This window comes from Condylura cristata, unplaced genomic scaffold (genome assembly GCF_000260355.1).
Source record: "Condylura cristata isolate star-nosed mole 26May11 unplaced genomic scaffold, ConCri1.0 scaffold00023, whole genome shotgun sequence".
Classification (NCBI taxonomy): Eukaryota; Metazoa; Chordata; class Mammalia; order Eulipotyphla; family Talpidae; genus Condylura; species Condylura cristata.
Window position 1 is genome coordinate 18,760,834 of NW_004567124.1, and position 20,381 is coordinate 18,781,214.

General features: G+C 39.6%; 1 protein-coding gene across 1 annotated transcript in view; it reads right to left on the reverse strand.

The window, feature by feature from the left end:
* SLC27A2 (solute carrier family 27 (fatty acid transporter), member 2) overlaps nucleotides 1-20,381 on the reverse strand; it is a 42,400-nt gene that overhangs the window by 5,805 nt on the left and 16,214 nt on the right. Inside the window, exons 4-8 of the mRNA XM_004687808.2 lie at nucleotides 19,039-19,163; nucleotides 8,560-8,754; nucleotides 4,437-4,527; nucleotides 2,724-2,922; nucleotides 876-973 (exon numbers count right to left, since the gene is read on the reverse strand). Of these exons, the coding sequence (XP_004687865.1) occupies nucleotides 876-973; nucleotides 2,724-2,922; nucleotides 4,437-4,527; nucleotides 8,560-8,754; nucleotides 19,039-19,163 (708 nt within the window). The remainder of the gene's footprint in view (nucleotides 1-875; nucleotides 974-2,723; nucleotides 2,923-4,436; nucleotides 4,528-8,559; nucleotides 8,755-19,038; nucleotides 19,164-20,381) is intronic.

The window sequence follows — 20,381 nt, forward strand, 5'->3', positions numbered from 1 at the left end:
TAGCCAGATGTAGCATGTGGTGACACTTCCCAATGTGTCACTATCACAGAGTGGGAGATGAACAGGCAAGAGAAGAGAGAGTCTCAACTATTTAAAAAATAACAGGACAGCACAAGCTCATGTGAACAAGCACAGCTCAGGAATAGGTTTCTATTTTGAATAACTGAGTTCTGGGTTATTTTTCAACAATGATTTGGAGCTAGTCATTCTCTGGGATCTGTAACTAAAATGATTTCTTCTCTTGACAATCCTCATGTACAGCTTTGTGTTTGGTGTTTCTGCTTAAAAATGAATTAGTTCTCTTGACCATCTGCAGAGCTTGGATTATCCATAATTTTAGTGATTAGAACCAGGGTGCAGTCAGACTACAGCACTCCCACTCACCTGGCACCACCTAGTGCTTGGAGACATTGTGCAATGATTTCAAAACTCAGTGGGATGCTCTGGGGTCAGGGACCTGCTTTCACAGAAAAGTCTGAAGAACTTTTCACAGAAAAGTAATTTTTTTCTGTGACTAACTTTATTTGCTCTTATTTGTGCTTTCAAGTTCAAAGGCTAAGACATCATTTCCTAGCTATTAGCTGTGATACATCTTTTCGCAAGATGTGCCAAACCTAGTCTGGAGTCCTGAACCTTGGAGAGATCTGTCTTGCCCAGAAACCCAAGAACAGCTGGTGAGCTGAACTACAGAGAAAGGCCAGGTTCAGATGTACTGACACAGCTGATTTATAGTAGAACATAAACTCCCAGGTGATTGAAAGAGTTGTTTGAGTCTAGATGGCAGGAGGAAGTGACAGTAAACTTTGCCCTGTGTTTAAAATCATGTTCAGTTATTATAAGAGTCTAGGCATAGGTTTATAATAGCTTGTGCCTACCTGGCACAGGTACTCCATAAACATTGACTTCTTGGACAAAATCAACCAGTCCTACTATGTCAGCAACTTCAGTAGTGGCCACATTTTCTCCTTTCCACCTGGAAGAAAAGACAACATTGGTAGAGGTTGTAGTGGTGTCTACCCTGGCCTGAGACACCAGAAATTAGATGCCATCTCCAGACCCCTACAGAGGGGCTGTACTCATCTTCCTGTCTTGACACCCAAACTGGGAGAAGCTTGAGGATAAAAAAACAAAGATATAGGCCTAAATGATAAATTGTGAAATTTCAATATTATTATATGACACATGATACACAAGATGTTGCTGTTCTCATATGAAAATACAGGCTTGGCCTAAGAAAGGCACTGGAAATAAATAACAGTAATAAATCTCAATGACTTTTTGCCGTGTTTAGGTAGGTCTCTTACTTTTCTCACTCACTAAATTCAATTGTTATTTAATTCAATTAGTGATTACTATTTAATAGACTTTCAAGCTTCATGGCCATAGAAAACTTCAAATAACAAGGGGAAAAAAATCATACTTTTATCAGCAGGGAGAATATTTGTGCCCAACCACATGTTACTTTTCATTTAATAGAGTTCAATTTGTCTTAAATTTAAAGATTTTTTTAGATCTCCCAGAATTATTGTTTAAATAATGTGAAGTTGGCATAAAATAATGAAATGGATCTGGAGTCATGGAATGTTGGGGATGGAAAGACATCCCGAGGATCCTGGAGCCCCCCTTTGCATAGGTGAAGGAACCAAGGTCCAGATAATACAGTTTAATAGAGCTTTAGGTCTTCATAATACAGCTTGTCAGGGAAAGAGGCTCATCTGGGAACTTAGTTCTTTTCATTCATATACATGCTCCTTCTACTATGGTCTACATTTGCTATTTCTCTATCCATTCATGCAAAAAGCAGTCATGTCACCTACTGTGCTAGGAACTGGGGTGAACAAGCTGGCCTTAGAGAGTTTACACAGGAAGGAAGCTGATTCAGCAAAAGTGTCACAAGGCTGGAGGACCATGCTATTGTTGGGAATTAATTTCATGGTCTGTTCCAATAACTTTAAATTTCAATGTGCTGACCTGGTGTTCTCTGGGATTCTGCCTGGTTGGGAATGGGAAAGAGGGGAGCCAGTGGGACTTGGAAATTTTATCTCCTTTTCAAAAGGTCCATATTAATTTGGATTGGATTTTTTATCTGAAAAAAAAAAAAAAAAAAGCCCCATGGCCCTCCCTGGTGGCACAGTGGGTTAAAGTACAGCACTGAGAAGCTAAAGCCACTTCCGCATGAGTTCGATTCCCGCCTGCCCTGGAGGTGACCACATGGCGTGGCAGACCTCTCCTGACCCGCCCACTGCTCCCCTCAGCAGTGTACTTCGTAGATCTGCCTGTTCTGCTCCCCACTCTGTCTCTGGTGAGGCCTCTTGCCGCCCCTGAGACTCTGGCATGTACCCCAGTACTGTATAAATAAATAAATAAATCTTTAAAAAAAAAAAAGCCCCATGATTAGAAAGAATGTGAAAATTCCTGACAGTCCTAAGAGTGATCAGTAATAACTGAGCATAAATAAGAAGAATTGGGTTGACTTATATATGTAGGCTCCAACACTCAGGCACAATTTTTTCTGTCTTTTTTTTATCTGTTGGTGTTCAACCAAGTTAACTGGGCACTATAGATCGACAGTTCATATATTTTACTCCTCATCTGCTGGGAATACAGGAGGTTGCACTGAGACATTAAAGATATAAAAAGTAATGGAGTACCATTACCAAAGTGAAATCAATTGCATTTAGAAGGAAGTCATATTGTGTGCTCAATAATTCTCAGAAACCAACCGGAATGTATCTCCTACTCTGTCGTGGAAATAGATGAAATTGTCATGGTCAATCATTAAGAGATCTCCACTGTTGAAATAGAGGTCTCCTTTTTCAAAGACATCTCTCAGTTTTTTCTTTTCTGTCTGAGACTTTCCTCCAGCATAACCAACAAATGGTGTAAGTCGTGTGATTTTGCAAATCAGGAGTCCAACTTCACCTAAGAGAGAAGAAAGCAAATTGTTATTTTATGTGTTAGCAGGAGGCAAATTTTGAAACTACTGACATACAACCCCTTGGCAAAGAGCTGGCCTCAGGAAATGCCATTTTTCCCTCCACATGTATATGCAGAGCCATAATTACACATACACACACTACTTACTGTATATTACTCTGTAGTGTCACACATTCATATTTCTTATAATGTTAATTTCTGAGTAACAATTATGCACACAGATAAATGCAGAGTAGTTTAAGCTTAAAGGTAAAGATTTTAAAAAATTAATTATAGTTCTACTACCTCAATTATATATCCCTTCCCACAAAATGCTTACCTAATAATTAAGAAGTTGTTAAGCAAGATTTAAACCTGTAACTATGATACATATAGTGGCAAATTGGCACCCTTTGGCATTTGAGGCTACTTAAGCAAAGTTTTTTTTTCCCACTCTGATAAATTTTACTGTGTGTTCATTTTAATAACAACATGCTAATTTTTAAAAAAGATTTATTTATTTATGCATACAGAACTGGGGTACAGGCCAGAGGTGCAGGGGCAGTGAGAGGATTCACCAGAGACAGAGTGGGGAGCAGAACAGGCCGACTGATGAAGAACACTGCTGAGGGGAGCAGCGGGCAGCTCAGGAGAGGTCTGCTGTGCCATGTGGATCACCTCCAGGGCAGGGATAGAACTCATGCTGAGGTGGCTTTTGCTTCTTAGTGTTGTGCTTTAACCCACTGCGCCACAGGGAGGGCCCAATAACATGTTAATTTTTAGAAGTCACTGGGTTGAGTGTTGGCAGGAATATGGACAAAAAGAACCCTTTTGCATTGTTGATGAAAGGTAGACTGATTCATCCTGCATGAAAATAGTGTGAAGCTGCCTCAGAATATTAAAACTGGATCTAGCGTATGGCCCAGCAATTCTAGTCCTGGGTATTTACCCAAATAATGCAAAAACACTAATTCGAAGGGATATATACATTCCTATGTTCACTGAAGTTCTATTTACAATAGTCAAGTTATGGAAGTTAAGTGCCTAAAGACAGATGACTTGATTAAGAAGATGCAGTACAGATACAAAATGGACTGCTATTCAATTATAGAAACACATTGACTTTTGACATTTGCAACAACATGGATGGAACTGGAGAGGATCATGCTAAGTAAAATAAATCAGAAGTAGAAAGACATAACTGGATGGTGTCACTAATAGGTGGAATGTAGGGAAAGTAAAGGGTCTGACAAAGCAAAGAGATAACAAACCCTTGACATCTGATTACAAAACTGAGGCAACAGGAAGAGGAAGGTGGAGTGGAGGGAGGGGGCCCAGTAGAGCAGGATGGAGGATTATTGGGGCTTCGGTGGTAGCAGGGTGTGGAAACATACATCTATAGGGATTTTCAATCTATAATCCCTAAAGAAATACAATGAAGCAAACTAACTTTAGCCTATAAAAAGTGACTTGGTCAAGGTACAAAGAGACAAAAATTAACTGAACAAAAGTCTACTTACCTTTGGGGACTTTAATGCAGTATCCATTTCCATCTCGGACAGGTTCATCTCTCTCCACATCATATTTAATCAGTTCGTAAGTCACAACTTTCTAGCAAAATAAAGAAGTCATATTAGTACAAATTCATCCACATACTTAATGTATGGCAAACATACATTAAGTACACAGAATAGACATATTTTCAGTGAGCTGGATGAATTTTATAACTATATATACCCATGCGGTTACCACCCAGATCAAGATATAATACGCTTTCAATATCTTAACAAGTTTCTCCTGCTTCTTTCTGTCAAGTTAATTGATATTCTGACAGTTTTAAACTTCACTCAATATAATATTCATCCATCATTCATGTTGGTGTTTATTTCAGTGGTTCCTTTTTTTTTTATTGTCATGTAATTTTTCTTATATAACTATCCTCATTTATCTATTCTCCTGTTAATGGACATTGGACTGTCTATAGTTTTAGATTTTAAAGACAAAGCTGTTATGAACATAACATTCTCCTATCTGTATTTTGGTGGGCATCTCACAAGTGGGCTTTATAAAACTTGTATGACCATCAAAAAGATGCGGTGTATACACATAATGGGATACTACTCAGTGAGCAAAAAAAGATAAATTCATGCCATTTGCAGCAACGTGGATGGAGCTGGAAGGGTTTATACTAAGTGAAATAAGCCAGAAGGAGAAAGCTCAGTACCAGATGACGTGACTTACGCATGGAAGATAGAAAAAACAAAGGGTCAGACAAAGACAAACTTTATAACTAACCCTTGAAAACTGACTATTGATTTAGGCTTTCAGAAAGGGAGGTTGATGGAGAGGGATTGAAACAGGGGGAATGGAGGGAAAACCCTGTGGACTATGGTAGAGGACTGTGGATGCTTTGGAGGGCTGCAGTGACTACACTGGGTGGGGAGGCTAGGCTCCTATATTATCAAAACATTAAAAATGATGTAAAATAATGCTACTTCAAAAATTTAAAAAAAGTTATAAACCACATGTTAAAATTTAATCTGGAATTTCATCCTACAAAAAAAAAAAAAACCAACAAAAAATTCTTGTATAACCTTAATATGCCACTGTTAGATGTTTTTAATTTTCAAGAACATATTCTTCAATATGTTTAAGGCTCAGTAATGTAACTATTTCATGCCAATCACTATAAAGTTATTAGGATTCCATCATATTTCATATATACTAAAATTCAATGGCAAAAGGAATTTAAGTAATTTGGTAAGAACATTAAGTCTGTATTTTCCTTATTGTCAGAAAAAAAGCAAACATGACCTTAATTAGATATAATTATTAGACATGATTACTGTGTCCATTTGAAATTTCTGTTCAAGTCCATATGATGAATTAGCCAGTCATATACTTTGATAGTGACAGATAACTATTAAAAACTAAGTAGCACTTACAGTCAACAAATTATTTGCAAGAATGTAAAAAAATTGAGAGTGGTAACTAATGGTTCTTTCTACGTTAATTGCAAAAGCATCTTCCTCTCTTTTTCCAGTTTTTGAAGAATACAGTTTTGTTGAAAGTAGAAAACATGTCATTAAAACATGGTAATCAACAGATGAGAAAGCCAAGGACTAGTAACACACAGTACCAGCTTTCTAATGTCCTCAGGTTTGTTTTAAAGCAAAAATTCCCTGGCAACTTATCTTTTTTTTTTTTAAAGATTTATTTATTTATTCATACAGAACTGGGGTACAGGCCAGAGATGCGGAGAGTGAGAGGATTCACCAGGGACAGAGTGGGGAGCAGAACAGGCAGATCAACGAAGTACACTGCTGAGGGGAGCAGTGGGCGGGTCAGGAGAGGTCTGCCTCGCCATGTGATCACCTCCGGGGCAGGCGGGGATCGAACTCATGTGGAAGTGGCTTAAGCTTCTTAGTGTTGTGCTTTAACCCGCTGAACCACCAGGGAGGGCCTGGCATCTTATCTTTTTGAGGGGACAACAGAAACAATATAGACAGCTTGTGTCCTGCCTCAAAGCAAGCTATCTTTCTTGTTCTGAATTGCATCAAATCTGGGTTTGGCCTAGTAGAGGCTGGACAGAAGCTAAGTGGAGAAGCCTGGCCCCTTGTGCTGCAGTTCTAGTGGGGAGCAGGCAGCTGATTCTCAGTGCAGAGAGATAGTGCCTAGTAGAATTTTCTGTGATCAGGGAAGTGTGCTCTATCTGTATCACTCAACATGGTAGTTGCTAGACACATGTAGCTACTGGGCCCTGGAAATATGAATAGGGCAACTGAAGATCTAATTCAAGATGTTCTTATTAAACAATTACTGTTTATTGTTAGAAAGACTTGGGAGAGTGTTTATTTCTTTAAAATATAATTTATTTATTTTTGTATATTTTCATTGTTCATTTTTGTACCATGTTTGCTTTCTTTTCTCAGGTGTTGTCCGCATAGAATTCTCACCATCAATTCACCTGTGCACCATCACCACAGTCCCTTGTGCTCTTCCCACCCTTGTTTTGATCCCTCTCCCTCCCCTGCAGAGTGTCTCTGATTTATAGTTGTTAATTTTGTTTTGTTGTTATTATTTTTTTCCCTGATCCCTTATCTGGTTCCTCTATATGCCACCTGTCAGTGAAGCCATCTGATATTTTTCTTCTTCCTTCTGGTTTATTTCACTGAACATGATCTTTTTTGATTGCCAAACAGTATTCCATTTGCATATATACCACTTCTTCTTGATTCAGTCATCTGTTTTTGGGCATTTGGGTTGTGTCCAAATCTACTATAGTGCTGCAATAAGCACAGGGGTACAGGTAGGCAGGTTTCTTTTTGAATTTAAGATTTTATTTTCATGACTAATTTTAAATAGCCATGTGTAGAAGAGGCTACTATAGAGGACTGCCTGGGAATGAAGGACAGTGCAGTAGAGGTTTGAGTGTCATTACCAGGGAGGTTCCTTGGACTCCAGGATGCCTTGAGATCAAGTCAGGATATGAGGAATAGAATAGTAATAATCACTACGGCCAACGATTATAAAGGCTCTCATATGACAGGCTAGATACTCTAAGGACTTTTTCATAAATCAGTTGATTTAACCTTTCAGCACCCTTTTCTCTTATTAACACTGATATTGGATCAGGCTAAGGGCCCTGCAATTTCTCTGTTCATTTCTGTTTACAGGTGATGAAACTGAGGTCTTCATAAAATGACTTGCCCAAGGTCACTCAGGTAGTAATGTAATGATGTTAGTGTTTGATCTCTAGAGGCAGATGGCTTATGCGTTCTCACATACTGTCCTTTTACCTCTGCAAGTCCACCCCTGGGGATATAGCTGCCTGGGAGCTCCAGTGTGGCTATTTTGTGGCCAAGCAGAAAGGTGGCATTGAGGTATAATGACAGCAGTGAATGCTCAAGTGGGGAGGTTCAGCATTTGCTGAATATTCCCAGAAATTTTCAGAATAGGTGCTCATCTGGAACACTGACTACTTGAGCACAATAAAGATAAAGAGTTTACCTGGGGACCCCAGGCAATCAAGTGGCTGGGCAGGAAAAGAGACAGCTATATGAGCTGGTTTAAAATTAAGAAGTGTCTTTCTCATGGAGCCATTAAGTGAACATAAATGTTTACAAGATCCTAGAACTGGGATTCATTCCAGTACTCATGAAGGCCTAGATGGTGGTTCTTAACCTTGATTGCAGAGCTTTTAAGGAACACAGATGCGTCACCCAGAACAACAGAGTTCAAAGTTCAGGGAGTGGGGCCGTGCACCTGTGAAGTTCCCAGGTGATTGTGATGCATCATGATGAAAAGGAAATTTCATATTTTGCAGTATTTGGTCAACTTAGGAACTGCTAACCTTCAAGTGTTGTACTAAATACAAGAATAAATGGCACCAGGGGCTTTACATAAGTTGTAGACTGCAAAGGCATAAAGAGTTGTTATTAATAGAAATTGAGATTTTAAAATTAGATGACCTGTCATTTTGAGGTCACTGTCACAGAGAATGAGCCAAGCCTCTCAGTGATATAGATGGGCCACAGCTAGATGTTACATAAACTCTGATACTAATATCATCACAACATAACTTTTAGGAAATCACTTTATTCTGAAAACTCATTATATAGTCTTATTTTCCCATGTACTTACTCTCTGTAGGTAGTTTACTCTTCCAACAGCACCGATTTTTCTTGTATAATTCATAAAGCCAATGTTGCCTTCAGTTGCAGCATAGAACTCATAAATGTGAATGTCCCCAAATTTCTTGATGAATTCTCTCCATATATCTGCTCGCAAGCCATTTCCTATTGCCATTCTCACTTTGTGATCACGGTCATTCGGTTTCTGTGACAGGAGGGGGAGCAGACCAAATTGAAACATCTCTGGAACTTGTACTTACATAGCAGTAAATGCCTTGAAATGTCTACATATTATGTTTTTGGCCTCCCCCCACATCCTTTGCATCCTCCCCACTATGGGCTAACAATCTGAACTCTGATTTGATCACCCCAAAACCTGGATTTACCCATTTTGATTTTTAAGAGGCAAAGTGAAACAATGTGACAGAATTAAGTGATAATGTTTTTAGTTGATATACAATCTGAAGCTAGAATAATGTGTCAACTGTTTTCTTGATGGGGTTGATGAATTGTCGGGGGGGGGCACAAGGAAAGATCAGTCAGAGACTGACATAATCTGAAGCAATGATTTTACTTAACAATGAAGAAGAAAACAGAGCGCCCTTGAAGGAGAGAGACTCATTTGCCACAGAGCCACTAAAGAGCAGTAATTTTAGTGAATGAAGAAATTAGGAACAGGTACAGCTAGTCAGTTAGGAGCAGGGTGCCCCAACCCCCCAGCCTAGGTGTCCCAAGACCACTTACTAGTATGAATAAGGTACAACAAGTTGAGGGTGTACCCTGAGCCCAGGAGCCCTATGTCCATTTAATAATTGTTTGGAGTCAAGGTGTCCTCCAACCCAACTAAAAACAGAATGTTCTGAACATCAACACAAAAACACAATGCTAATACAATAGACCGAAGGTAGTTCTGGGAAGACAGGCCAGATAACCTGGGAAACTCAGTGGGCCTCAGTAACCCAGGAGACTCCACAGGCCCCAACCAATCAGTAAGAAATAACTTGGAAACACCCCGGGGCTAAAACCCCACTCCTTGCCCACTATACCCATATAAGCACCCACTTTTTGACCCCTCAGTGAGTATCCACTCAGGACCCCTCTGTGCTCAGAGACCTTTTCTGTCCTTCCTCTTCTCCTGCTTTGCTGCTTAACTGTGGTCTGGATGCTGAATTTTTTCCTCATGGAGACAAGAGCTGAGGGACCCCATAGGTCGACAGGCCCTTGTCTGATTCATCAAGGCCTGAGGGTACTGGAGAGAAGATTCTCCATCATGCCTTCATTTAACAGAAAGATCTACAGGTCACAGGACTTGTTAGGGCTGAACCAAGACAATGAAACTGTCCCAATGGGATCTGAAGGGGAAGAGAGGAGGAAGTTGACTCCTTCTTGTCTCAGGTGGCTTGGAAGGAATATGCTTTGCTATAAATAAAAGTCACAAAGGCAAAGCTGTTTTGAATGTAAGAACTGAAAGGAGAGCTTGAGTCAACAAGAGGAGGGGTTGAGACATGGCTGCTTTCCATGCAACCATTATCATTTATGAGGCTCCTACAAATAGATCCAAGCCTATGACAATTTTATTGAAACTTTATATTACTAAGGCAATTACATCTTTCAGAAGGATCAGCCCAGTGGGAGAAACAGGTAAATAAGTAAAACTTTAACTTGCTAATTCAGTAACTCTATGACCTTTAACAGAAAACAATGGAATTGGGTAAATGTGCCAGGTAACTAGAGCTCTTCGTCTTACATCAAATATTAATTTCTTTGACAGCAATTTGCTCAAAAGAGCAAATGTTCTAAAGAGCATTTTCTACATTATTTCCTACATGGTTAAATTACTGAAATGATTTTGAATTAACAGTTCCTCTTGACAAAAACTGTCAAAGGGAGAGGTTGGCAGTTCTTTAATAGGGGAGTGGGCTCTTGGGTAGAAACCCAACCAATGGGTCCACCCGCTGGTGGTGCAGCCGGTGAAAGCACAGCACTAAGAAGCTAAAGCCCCTTCTGCATGAGTTCGATCCCTGCCCAGAGGTGATTCTCTTCAATTTGGACTGTCAGTTTTTCAGAGACACCCCACCCCACCCCCACGCTGTCCCTCACTGCTATTCTGAGCTTAAAACACCACAAATATTTGAAGAATATTTATTTTGTTTAGAAATAATTATTTGATCTGGGCTTATTTACTCCCAGGCTTGCACAAGAAGCTGAAAGTAGCTTTTCAATGGTTAACCTGATACCTTCCTTATTTTATGTGAAGCCCACACAAATTTCTGTGGCTACTAGGAGGTAAATAGCTATCTGCCTCAGCAGGTTGCAAACAATTTTGAGACCAACTATATCTCTTTGTCATCCATGGCGTCCAGGCCTGTGCTTTGCATATAGTACCACACCACTGAAAGAAGAAATCAATCAACCTCCTCCAGGAATCCTTCAACTTCCTGTTCAACAGTTAGTTACAGGACACTGGACAAGGGCAGGGCTCAGGGCTCAGGAGATGGCAGGTGCCCTGGCTTTGGGAAGCAGGCCAGCCTCACAGGTGCAGCTGTCACCTGCGGGTGGCAGGTAGCTGGGCTCACAGTCACAATACCATCGGCTCAGTTTTCATTATAAACAGAGGGATCTTATTACCCAGCAAAAGGGATTAAGGTGCTAGATTGGAAATATTTGTGATCACAAACTAGGAGATCCCACATGGAACTTCTGAGTTGCCTGGTTCTCACCAAAGCTTTTGCTCACTAGTGGCTGAGAGTATAGAGTGTGACTTGAGTTCTCCTTTCAAATAAGAAATAGTGTTTTCTTATCACTAACAATATTGATCAAAGGGACTGTATTTTAGCTCGATGGCCACCTGCTTGTTTTTCTTCATCAAACCCTCTACTCCCTCTGCTCCTTGCAGCAGGCAAGCATACCTAGGAGACTTAAATTTACTCTGGGATTTAATGGCTCAGGAAGGGCAAGGGGTCAGGGTATCCAGGAAGGAACGTGGGGCACCAGGCAGAGTAAGCAGAAAACTTTTACTAAGGGCTTTCCTATGTTAGACATTTGACCCCTACTGTCTTAAGTTTCTAAAGAATCCTACCAAATGATGAAATGGAATCAAATATTTGCCTTATGTTACAATAGAGGAAATAGAGCCTTGAGCATCTGAAAATAATTTGCCCAAGTCACAGGGGTAGCAAGGTAGTTGCTCCAAAATTCAAGTCCAGATGGAGGTGACTTCAGAGAGTGCTTTTTTTTATCTTAATTAAAAGGAAAAAAAGTGATACAGACATAGTTTAAGAATCAAGTCAAGTTGTACTGGAAAGACTTTCAAATGGAGAATGCTGTTCATTGCACTGATAGCCTATTCCTTTTTGCTTAGTTTACCAACCACAGGCATGTTTAATTCTTCCAGCGGTTGGTTCTCACCTCTGTATTTCTAAATTAAATGCGCACAGTGTTACCTGTGGTCTTCGCCGTTTTAGATGTTATCATTTCCTTGGGCTAGATGAGGATTAAGCCCGATCCCATTCTTTTTCATTTTCCACTACAACAGTTTGGGCTTAATTAACATTTAGTGCTCACATTATTTAGTTCATAATACATCACCGAAGGCTGGCAATATACTATGAAAGCATTCTCCCTGGATTGGCATCCTACCCATTGGCTTTGCTTTCTATGTGTCTGTCTTTCCTCATCCTCCAGTCTCCTTTTTTTTCCCCATGATGTTTCCTTTTATCATTCTACTCCAGGCTGGACTAACTGTCCTTAGTCCTGTGGCTATCCGCCTTTGCTTGTCTTTCCTGGATCCTGTGTCTTCCTCTCTCTTCACTCTCAGTTTGAATAGAATATTTCCTGTAGTAACTGCTTAAAAGAGGGAGTAGATGAAATAACGTTTCATCGAGACATTGAATGTCTGAGAACATTCTCTCTTGCACACTTGACCGATAATTTGTTTGGATTTGTAATTCTTGATATGCAGTAATTTTTATTTAGAATTTGAAGGCACTGCTCCTTTATCTTTCAGTTTGCACTTTTTTTTTTTTAAAGATTTATTTATTTGTGTATACAGAACTGGGGTACAGGCCAGAGATGCGGAGGGTGAGAGGATTCACCAGGGACAGAGTGGGGAACAGAACAGGCAGATGGATGAAGTACACTGCTGAGGGGAGCAGCGGGCGGGTCAGGAGAGGTCTGCCGCACCATGTGGTCACCTCCGGGGCAGGCGGGAATCGAACTCTTGCAGAAGCGGCTTTAGATTCTCAGTGCTGTGCTTTAACCCACTGCGCCACCAGGGAGGGCCAGTTTGCACTGTTTTATAAGTTAAATATTATCCTTAGAGAACTTCCCTCCTCTCCTTTCCCCTGCCCATGCCTCCCACCCCTCCCTCTCCTTTTTAAAATTTATTTAATTTCATTGTGGTGTAGTTCCCTCTTTTTTGATGCTGGGAATTTTTCTTTGACAATTTCTTTCTCTTCATTCTCTAGTCTCTTCTCCTGATTTTTTCTAATTGGATATCAAAACTCACAGATCATCCCTTTAATTTTCTTTTCTTGTCTCTCCTCATGCCCATTACTTTATCTTCTCTCCAACTTTCTCTAAGAACTCTCAACTTCATCTTTCAAACTTTCCACAAATTAAAAAAATAAGTCATATTCTTATTTTCCAGATCTTACTCTGTTTTTTAAATAATACCGTATTCTTGTTTTATGCATGTATCTTCTCTACTATCTCTGAAGATAGTCATTTTAAGTTTTTGGAGGTTTTCCCCCTACTTTTGAAGCTGATGCTGTTTCTTCTCTTTTGATGTTCTTTTCTTTTAGGGCTCTTCTCATGTATCAGGTGATCTTTGAGTTCTGTTCATATTTAGGAGTAAGACAATACAAAGATATTTAAGCAGCTTTCCAGAATGGGGAGGAACCACCAGATGGCATGCACTGCCTGGTGATGGGGCAGTCAGCCAAAATCCAGTTTCTTCTGGGAAAGTTTAGTACTCCCTGAGAATTACCTTCCTATATTCTCTTGCCTACAAGAATAAACAGGCCACTGCAGTTTTGGCAGCTGTTTAGGTGAAGGGAGCCGGGGTCGCTCTAGTCAGTAAGTAGTCACTCAGTCTCTGTGTACAGTGCTTCATCCCCTGCCCGCCTCTGCTCTTGGGATGCTTGTGTTCAGAGATTTTCTAGTTCTCCAGAGAATAAACCTCCTCTCTCCTACAGCGCTAGCAAAGGGAGTGCAGCAGGTGGAGGTGCTTCTTACACAGATCTCTAAAATCCTGTTTTCAAGTCTGACATCTCAACTCATCTTCAGTTGTACTTGTGCTTCTGGTTTCTTAGATTTTAGGAAGATTTTAGAAGTTGGCCTCCTTCTTGCTCATACTGCTTCCTAAGGTTCTCCCCTCTCAGTCCTGCTATGTCAGTGACCTTCATCTTTTGGCTGTCTGTACTACATAGTTCCTGGTTTTAGTTTTAAGATGTTGAGGTAGAGTCTATTGCCTTTGCTTTTGGGAGACTGTTGGGTGAAAAGGTAGGAGGTAGACAGCATCTTGGAAAAATTCACAAACCCATGTTATTGACAACTAGTGCATCATTCTTCTGCCTGGCACCCTGAAGAGAAAACAAGCGGCACCCAGAGGAAGGAAAAGGGGGGCTCAGCCTCCGCTTCCTGTAGTGTCCCCCCCATATCACTCCTTTCCAGAAGACCAGGTAGACCCTGGTGTTTTGTCACCTTTGCACTTAAGTCTCAGTCAAGTGGAGGCCTTGCACCTGCCCAGGCTCTTGCAACAGTGCTTGCAGTTCCCAGCACGCTTGGTCCTTCTTTCTGCTGCTCTGCTTGCGCTGTTCCAGCACAGCTGGCAACTCGTGGGGACCCTTTGAAACTCATGCTCTCTGGCAAATGCTCCCTGTTTATGTTCTTTGTCCCTCCTGCTGCTGGTCTGCTCCTGTCCTGGCCCCCACAGGTCAAGCTTGCCACTCTCCACTCTGTGTTGCCACATCCCTCTCCTTTCCACTTTCTATCAGAGGTGGTGCAGAGAGAGGAATTTCAGCTTGGGAAAGAAGCACCGAAGTTATCTAATTTTAGAGAGGAAGCAGACAACACCAGGGAGGCTGAGCCCGTTCGGCTGTGTCAGACTTCTGCTGTATCTCATTTCCCCTTCCAAATATCATGAACTCTATTTATGGCCTTGGAATTCCTTTCTGAATCCAGTTTCTTCCCTTTCCTCCTCCGTCTACTCTGCTCTTCCTCTCCTGGCAGTACAAATCCTCATTAGACTCCTCCAGTAGCTCCAGTCCCTAACCCAAGTAGAGAATTTTAGCAATAGCATGTTACAATAATGTTTTCCCCTAAGTGACACTGTTTTCAAGGCAACTACACAAACAAAATGGGAGCTGACAAGTGAACATTACAGGAAACGAACCATCTGGTCTGTCACTTTATAAACAGGTGCTCTGGACACTGAGGTCCAAATATAAGAAAGGAAGACAAGGCAATGCTAATCCTGTAAAAATCACTTAAGTCAATAGTTTAGCTATCCAACCTCTACTTAACCTTGGATGAGACTGATTGGGGGGCTAATTTACATATCTTCTCTTAACTCCTTCTTTGTGGAATTGGGGCAGATTTGTTTTCCTTAAGATTATTTATGCACACATAACTGGTGTACATGGCAGAGGTGCAGGGGTGGTGGTGGTGGTGGTGGTGGTGAGAGGATTCACCAGAAACAGATTGGGCAGATCCACGGAGTACACTGCTGAGGGGAGCAGCAGGCAGGTCAGGAGAGGTTTGCTGTGCTGTGGGTCAGCTCCCTGATAAGGGATCAAACTTGTGCTGCAGTGACTGCAATAGCTTCATAGTGCTGTACTTTAACCCACTGCACCACCAGCAAGGGCCCTGGGAAGATTTTTTTATTGGTTATTTCCCCTATTGGTTAGTAGAAAACCAAGATGGAGAGGTCAGTTATCCTTTGCAAACAGCAGTCAGGAGTCAGGCCTACTGACTCCAGGGTCTTTGCTCCTAATCGCAACATTAAGTCCTTTGAACCAAATCTGAACTTGTGCCCTAAGGGTGACTGGGCACTGTCCCCCGTAGTCCTCTGCTGTTTGGAAGGAATGCTATTAAGAGGAGAAGCATCATCCCAGTCTCTCCTGATGAGACATGCTATGTCTGTGGTTGGGTGTTTCTGGTTATCTGCTCAGCTGAGCAGGTCTCCACTCTCTGATATCCAGCACGTGGGGGCTGGTGGCAGTGTTAGTCACTGCAGGGGCAGCCTATTGTAGGCAGCTACAAGGTTGAGAAAGTTCTTGATTGCTTCAAGTTAGGGACTTCCTCTGATAGTTCTAGTCTTTATCCATATTTGTTTCGAAAGCTCTTTAAATGCATAGAATCTGGGCTTCCAATCATGGCCAAGTTTTTTTTTTCTTTTAAATTGTGGCAAAATGCATATAACATAAAACTTACTATCTTACCCATTTTTAAGTGTACAGTTCAGTGGTATAAACACATTCATAATGTAGTCCAGTCATCACCACCATCCCTCTCCATAGGTTTTCACCTTAAAACTGAAACTATACCCATTACAAAATAACTCCCCAAGACCCTCCCTGGTGGTGCAGGGATTATCCCCTGGGTCAGCCAGGGAGCTGACCCACATGGTGTGGCAGACTTCTCCTGTTTTGTCCGTGGATCCCCTCAGGAGTGTGTTTCAGTCAGTCCTCCTGTTCTGCTCCCCACTCTGTCTCTGGTGAATCTTCTCACCCCCAGAACTCTGGCATGTACCCCAGTCCTTGTATGCATAAATAAAATAAAATAAAATATAACTCCCCAACCTTCGCCCCACTCTAGATCCTAGTAACCATCATTCTACTTTCTGTATTTATGATTTTGACTACTTTAAATGGAATAAAAGAATCAGACAGTATTGTCTTTTTGTGACTGGCTTATTTGACTTAGCACCATCTTTTCAAATTTCACTCATATATACCATATTGCAGTTACTTTCCCTTTTAAGGTTGAGTAACAGTCCACTGTATGTATGCCACATTTTGCTTTTCTGTCATCTACTGATGGACACTTGGGTCATTACCATATTTCAGCTATCTTGAATAATGCTTCCAATGAACATAGATATTCTTTAAGGCTTTATTTTCAATTCTTTCTGGGATATACCCAGAAGTAGAGTTGCTGGATTGCACGGCAAGTTCATTTTGAATTTTTTAAAGAACTGAAGTTTTCCCCATCGCACAGCTTTCCACATCCTTATCAACGATTGCAGTTTTGTGTTACTTTGATAGTAGTCATCCTAATGGGTATTTTCTAGATGATTAGTGACGTGAACATCTTTCCAAGTGCCATTTGTACATCTTCTTTGGAGAAATGTCTATCAAGCACTTTGCCTAGTTTTGAACTAGGTTACCTGTTTTTTGTTGTTAGATTTTAGCAGGTCTCTATAAATTCTGGATATTGAATATCATATATATGATTTGAAATGCTTTCTCCCACTCTCCCTTTACTCTGTTGATAATATCTTTTGAGAAACAGAATTTTTTAAATTTTCGTTAAGTCCACTTTAACACTTTCTTTTTATTTTTTGGCTGTGTCTCTGCCCTCACCTCCACCCAACTTCCTTTTAGATATTCAAACAATTATTGCCAGATTCAATGTCAAGAAGTTTTGTCTTATGTTTTCTTATGAGAACTTTATTATTTTAGGTCTTAATTTAGGTGTTTATCCATTTTGAGTTTATTTTTGTATATGGTATTAGGCAAGTATCTAACTTCATGCTTTTGTATGTAAATACTCAATTCCAGAACCATTTGTTGAAAAATTATCCTTTCAACCTTGAATGGTCTTAGTACTCTTGTAAAAAAATCAACTGGCCATATAAATATGGGTTTGTTTCTGGACTCCACATTCTATTCCATCTAGTTTTCTTGTTGGTGCTATACTGTTTTAATTACTATAGCTTTGTAATAAGTTTTGAAATCATGTAGGGTGAGTCAACTTGTTGTCTCTTTCAAGATTGTTTTGGCTATTCTGAGTCCTTTGACATGAGTTTTAGAATGTTTTTTTTTCTACTTCTGTAAAAAAAGCCCAATCATTGGAATCTTGATAGGGATGATAGGGTATTGAGATTTTATCAATATTCAGTTTTCCAATTCATGAACACAGGAAGTATTTCCATTTTGTATCTTCTTTAATTTTATTCAGCCATGTTTAATAGTTTTCATTATTAAAGTTAATTTATAAGGATATATAAATATTATATTCTTTTTCATATTATTATAATGGAATTGTCTTTATAATGATAAATTATAATTTATAACTTTCAGATTATACATTGTTATTGTATAGCCGTGCAAATGGTTTTGCTCTCTACTACTCTGCTGAATTCATTTATTATTTTTTTAAACGGTTTTTTGTCTTTAGGATTACCTACATATGAGGTCATATAATTAAAAATCTTTAAGTGTTTGAGGTAATTGTGATGACTTCTCACAATTCCTATATGTATTTTCCAGACAAAATAGAACTCCATGGGGTAGGAGGGGAGACAAGAGAGGATTCAAGGGCAAACAGGATCTCCAAATCTAGTTCTATATTAGAGGTCACCATGAATTATACACTAAGTCATAATATATTTTGAACATAAAAAAACCCCAATCAAGCTATCTTTTCCCTAGCACTGGAGACAACATTAAGCAAAAGGAGAAAAGTGAAGTAAATGTGTGACTGTGTGTAAGCTTGAAAAATGTTTATTTTTCTCAAGTCCAAAGATGGTACCAACTAGAACTAATAGAAATAACAGGCACTCCCTAGGGAGATTTCTAACTGACAAGAGCTCCACATGGATTTCTGTAATATAATGGAAAGATATGTAATCTTGAGGTCCAGGTAGAATACTAATAAGAAAAGAAAAATTAAATCATGGTATCAACAGAATTGCTATAGAAAAGGTCCTAATCCAGAATACAATCAGTGATGAGCCTCATGAATTTGTTGATTCTTCCAAAAATATTACAATAATATGTGCTAAGTCCAAATATTTTTGGGGACTACTTTACCTCTCTCAACTTAATTATATGTCTTTTAGGGAAACTATTTAGAGGTTCATGAAAGTGACAGGAGATAAGATGTGGCCTGTGTTCTAATTATATATGGGAACAGAAGTTAACTACATTTATTGTGGTGATCATTTTGTAATATATACAAATATTGAATCATCATGTTGTATAATTGAAACTAACATGATATTATATTTCAATCATACTTATATAAAAAAATAGAAAGAAAGGTAAAAAGACAGGGGATGATGATGATAATAAGAACAATAATAATATCAAAAGCAACTGTCTTAGTAAATCTACTTGATGACGGGGGTGGTGCCACACACTTTATCATGCCTAACAATTGCAGTCTAAACTGAAAAATGATATACTAAATTAGTTGAAGACAAAGAACATGAATTCCCATTCTATATATTTCAAAAAGACAAGAAACAGGGAGGAAGAGTTACCTGGGGTAAGTTGCATAAATACCGAAGCAATTCACCAATATACTGAATGACAGTGACATTGTATTTTCTGCAGTCATCCCAAAACTGACTGGCTGAAAATTTAGTCCGTAAAGCAAGAGTAGCACCTACAGAGAAGTGTACATACAGTGTGTTAGTAAGGACATGCTATAGCCCCATATCGCATTTGTTATTTTTGAAAGGTAGAATTTAAATATGAATTAAGTTCACAAACAACTGTTGAGCACCAATTACATTCAATGCAAACAAAATGAGTAAGACCTGGTTTTCTCCTATAGGAGCTTCCAATCTGGTAAGGAATAAGAACTAAGTCTTTCTAATAAAAGTAAGTAAGAAATAGTTCAAATGAGGTCTAAGGGAGTGTAAGTATGAGTGTGTGTGTATGTAGGGAGATTAATTTTGCTTGAGACAAGGCGTGACAGAGGCACTTTTTGAAAGAAGTGGCATTTGAATATGAAGAAAGATGATGGAAATCTAGGCTGAAGAAAAAACATTAACATGAAGAAAGTATAGTTCAGAAGGTAATGTGTGCAGGGAGATGGCCAAGACTCAGTTGGCTTGTGAGTAGAATGGTAAAGGATAGATGTATCCTTGGAGATGAACCTGGAGAAGCAATGAAGGGTGCAATCAGGGAGCGCTGGAAAGTACCAGGGGGAGGAGCCAGATTTAGGTTTGTAGCAATGGAGAGCCAGCATCTTGAATAAGTAGGAGATATTTTACTTTGATGGGTGATGTAGAGGAAGATAGATGAGGACAAAGATGTCCATGTCCTAATCCCTAAACTTGTGAATATGTGACCATAAAGATGTGATTAAGTTAGGGTCAGTTAAGGCTCTTGAGATGGGTAGATCACCCTAGAATACCAGGGTGGACCTAATGTAATCCCAAAGTCGTTTAAGAAGGCAAGGCAGTCAAAAAAGGTGGATGAAGGAAACAAAAAGTTGGAGTGTCATGATTTGAAGGTGGAAGAAAAGGCCAGGAGCCAAAGCATGCAGGCAGCTCTAGAAGCTAAGAAATGCAAGGAAATTTATTCTTCCCTAGCACTTCCAGAAGGAATGCAGTCTGTAGACATTTTAACCTTAGGGCTTATGACTTTTCAAACAGTAAGAGAATAAATCTGTGTTGTTTTAAGCCATTAAGTTTGTGGCATTTTGTTGTAATAGCAACAGGAAACAAACACATAGGTAAAAATAACATGTCATATTTAACCTAATTATAGGAAAGAAATATAATAAAATAAAAATCTCAGAAATATTTTATCTTTTCATGTTATTAGCTTACATTTGCTCCAAAATAGAAGTCCAAATATTTTAAAAAAAGGAGAA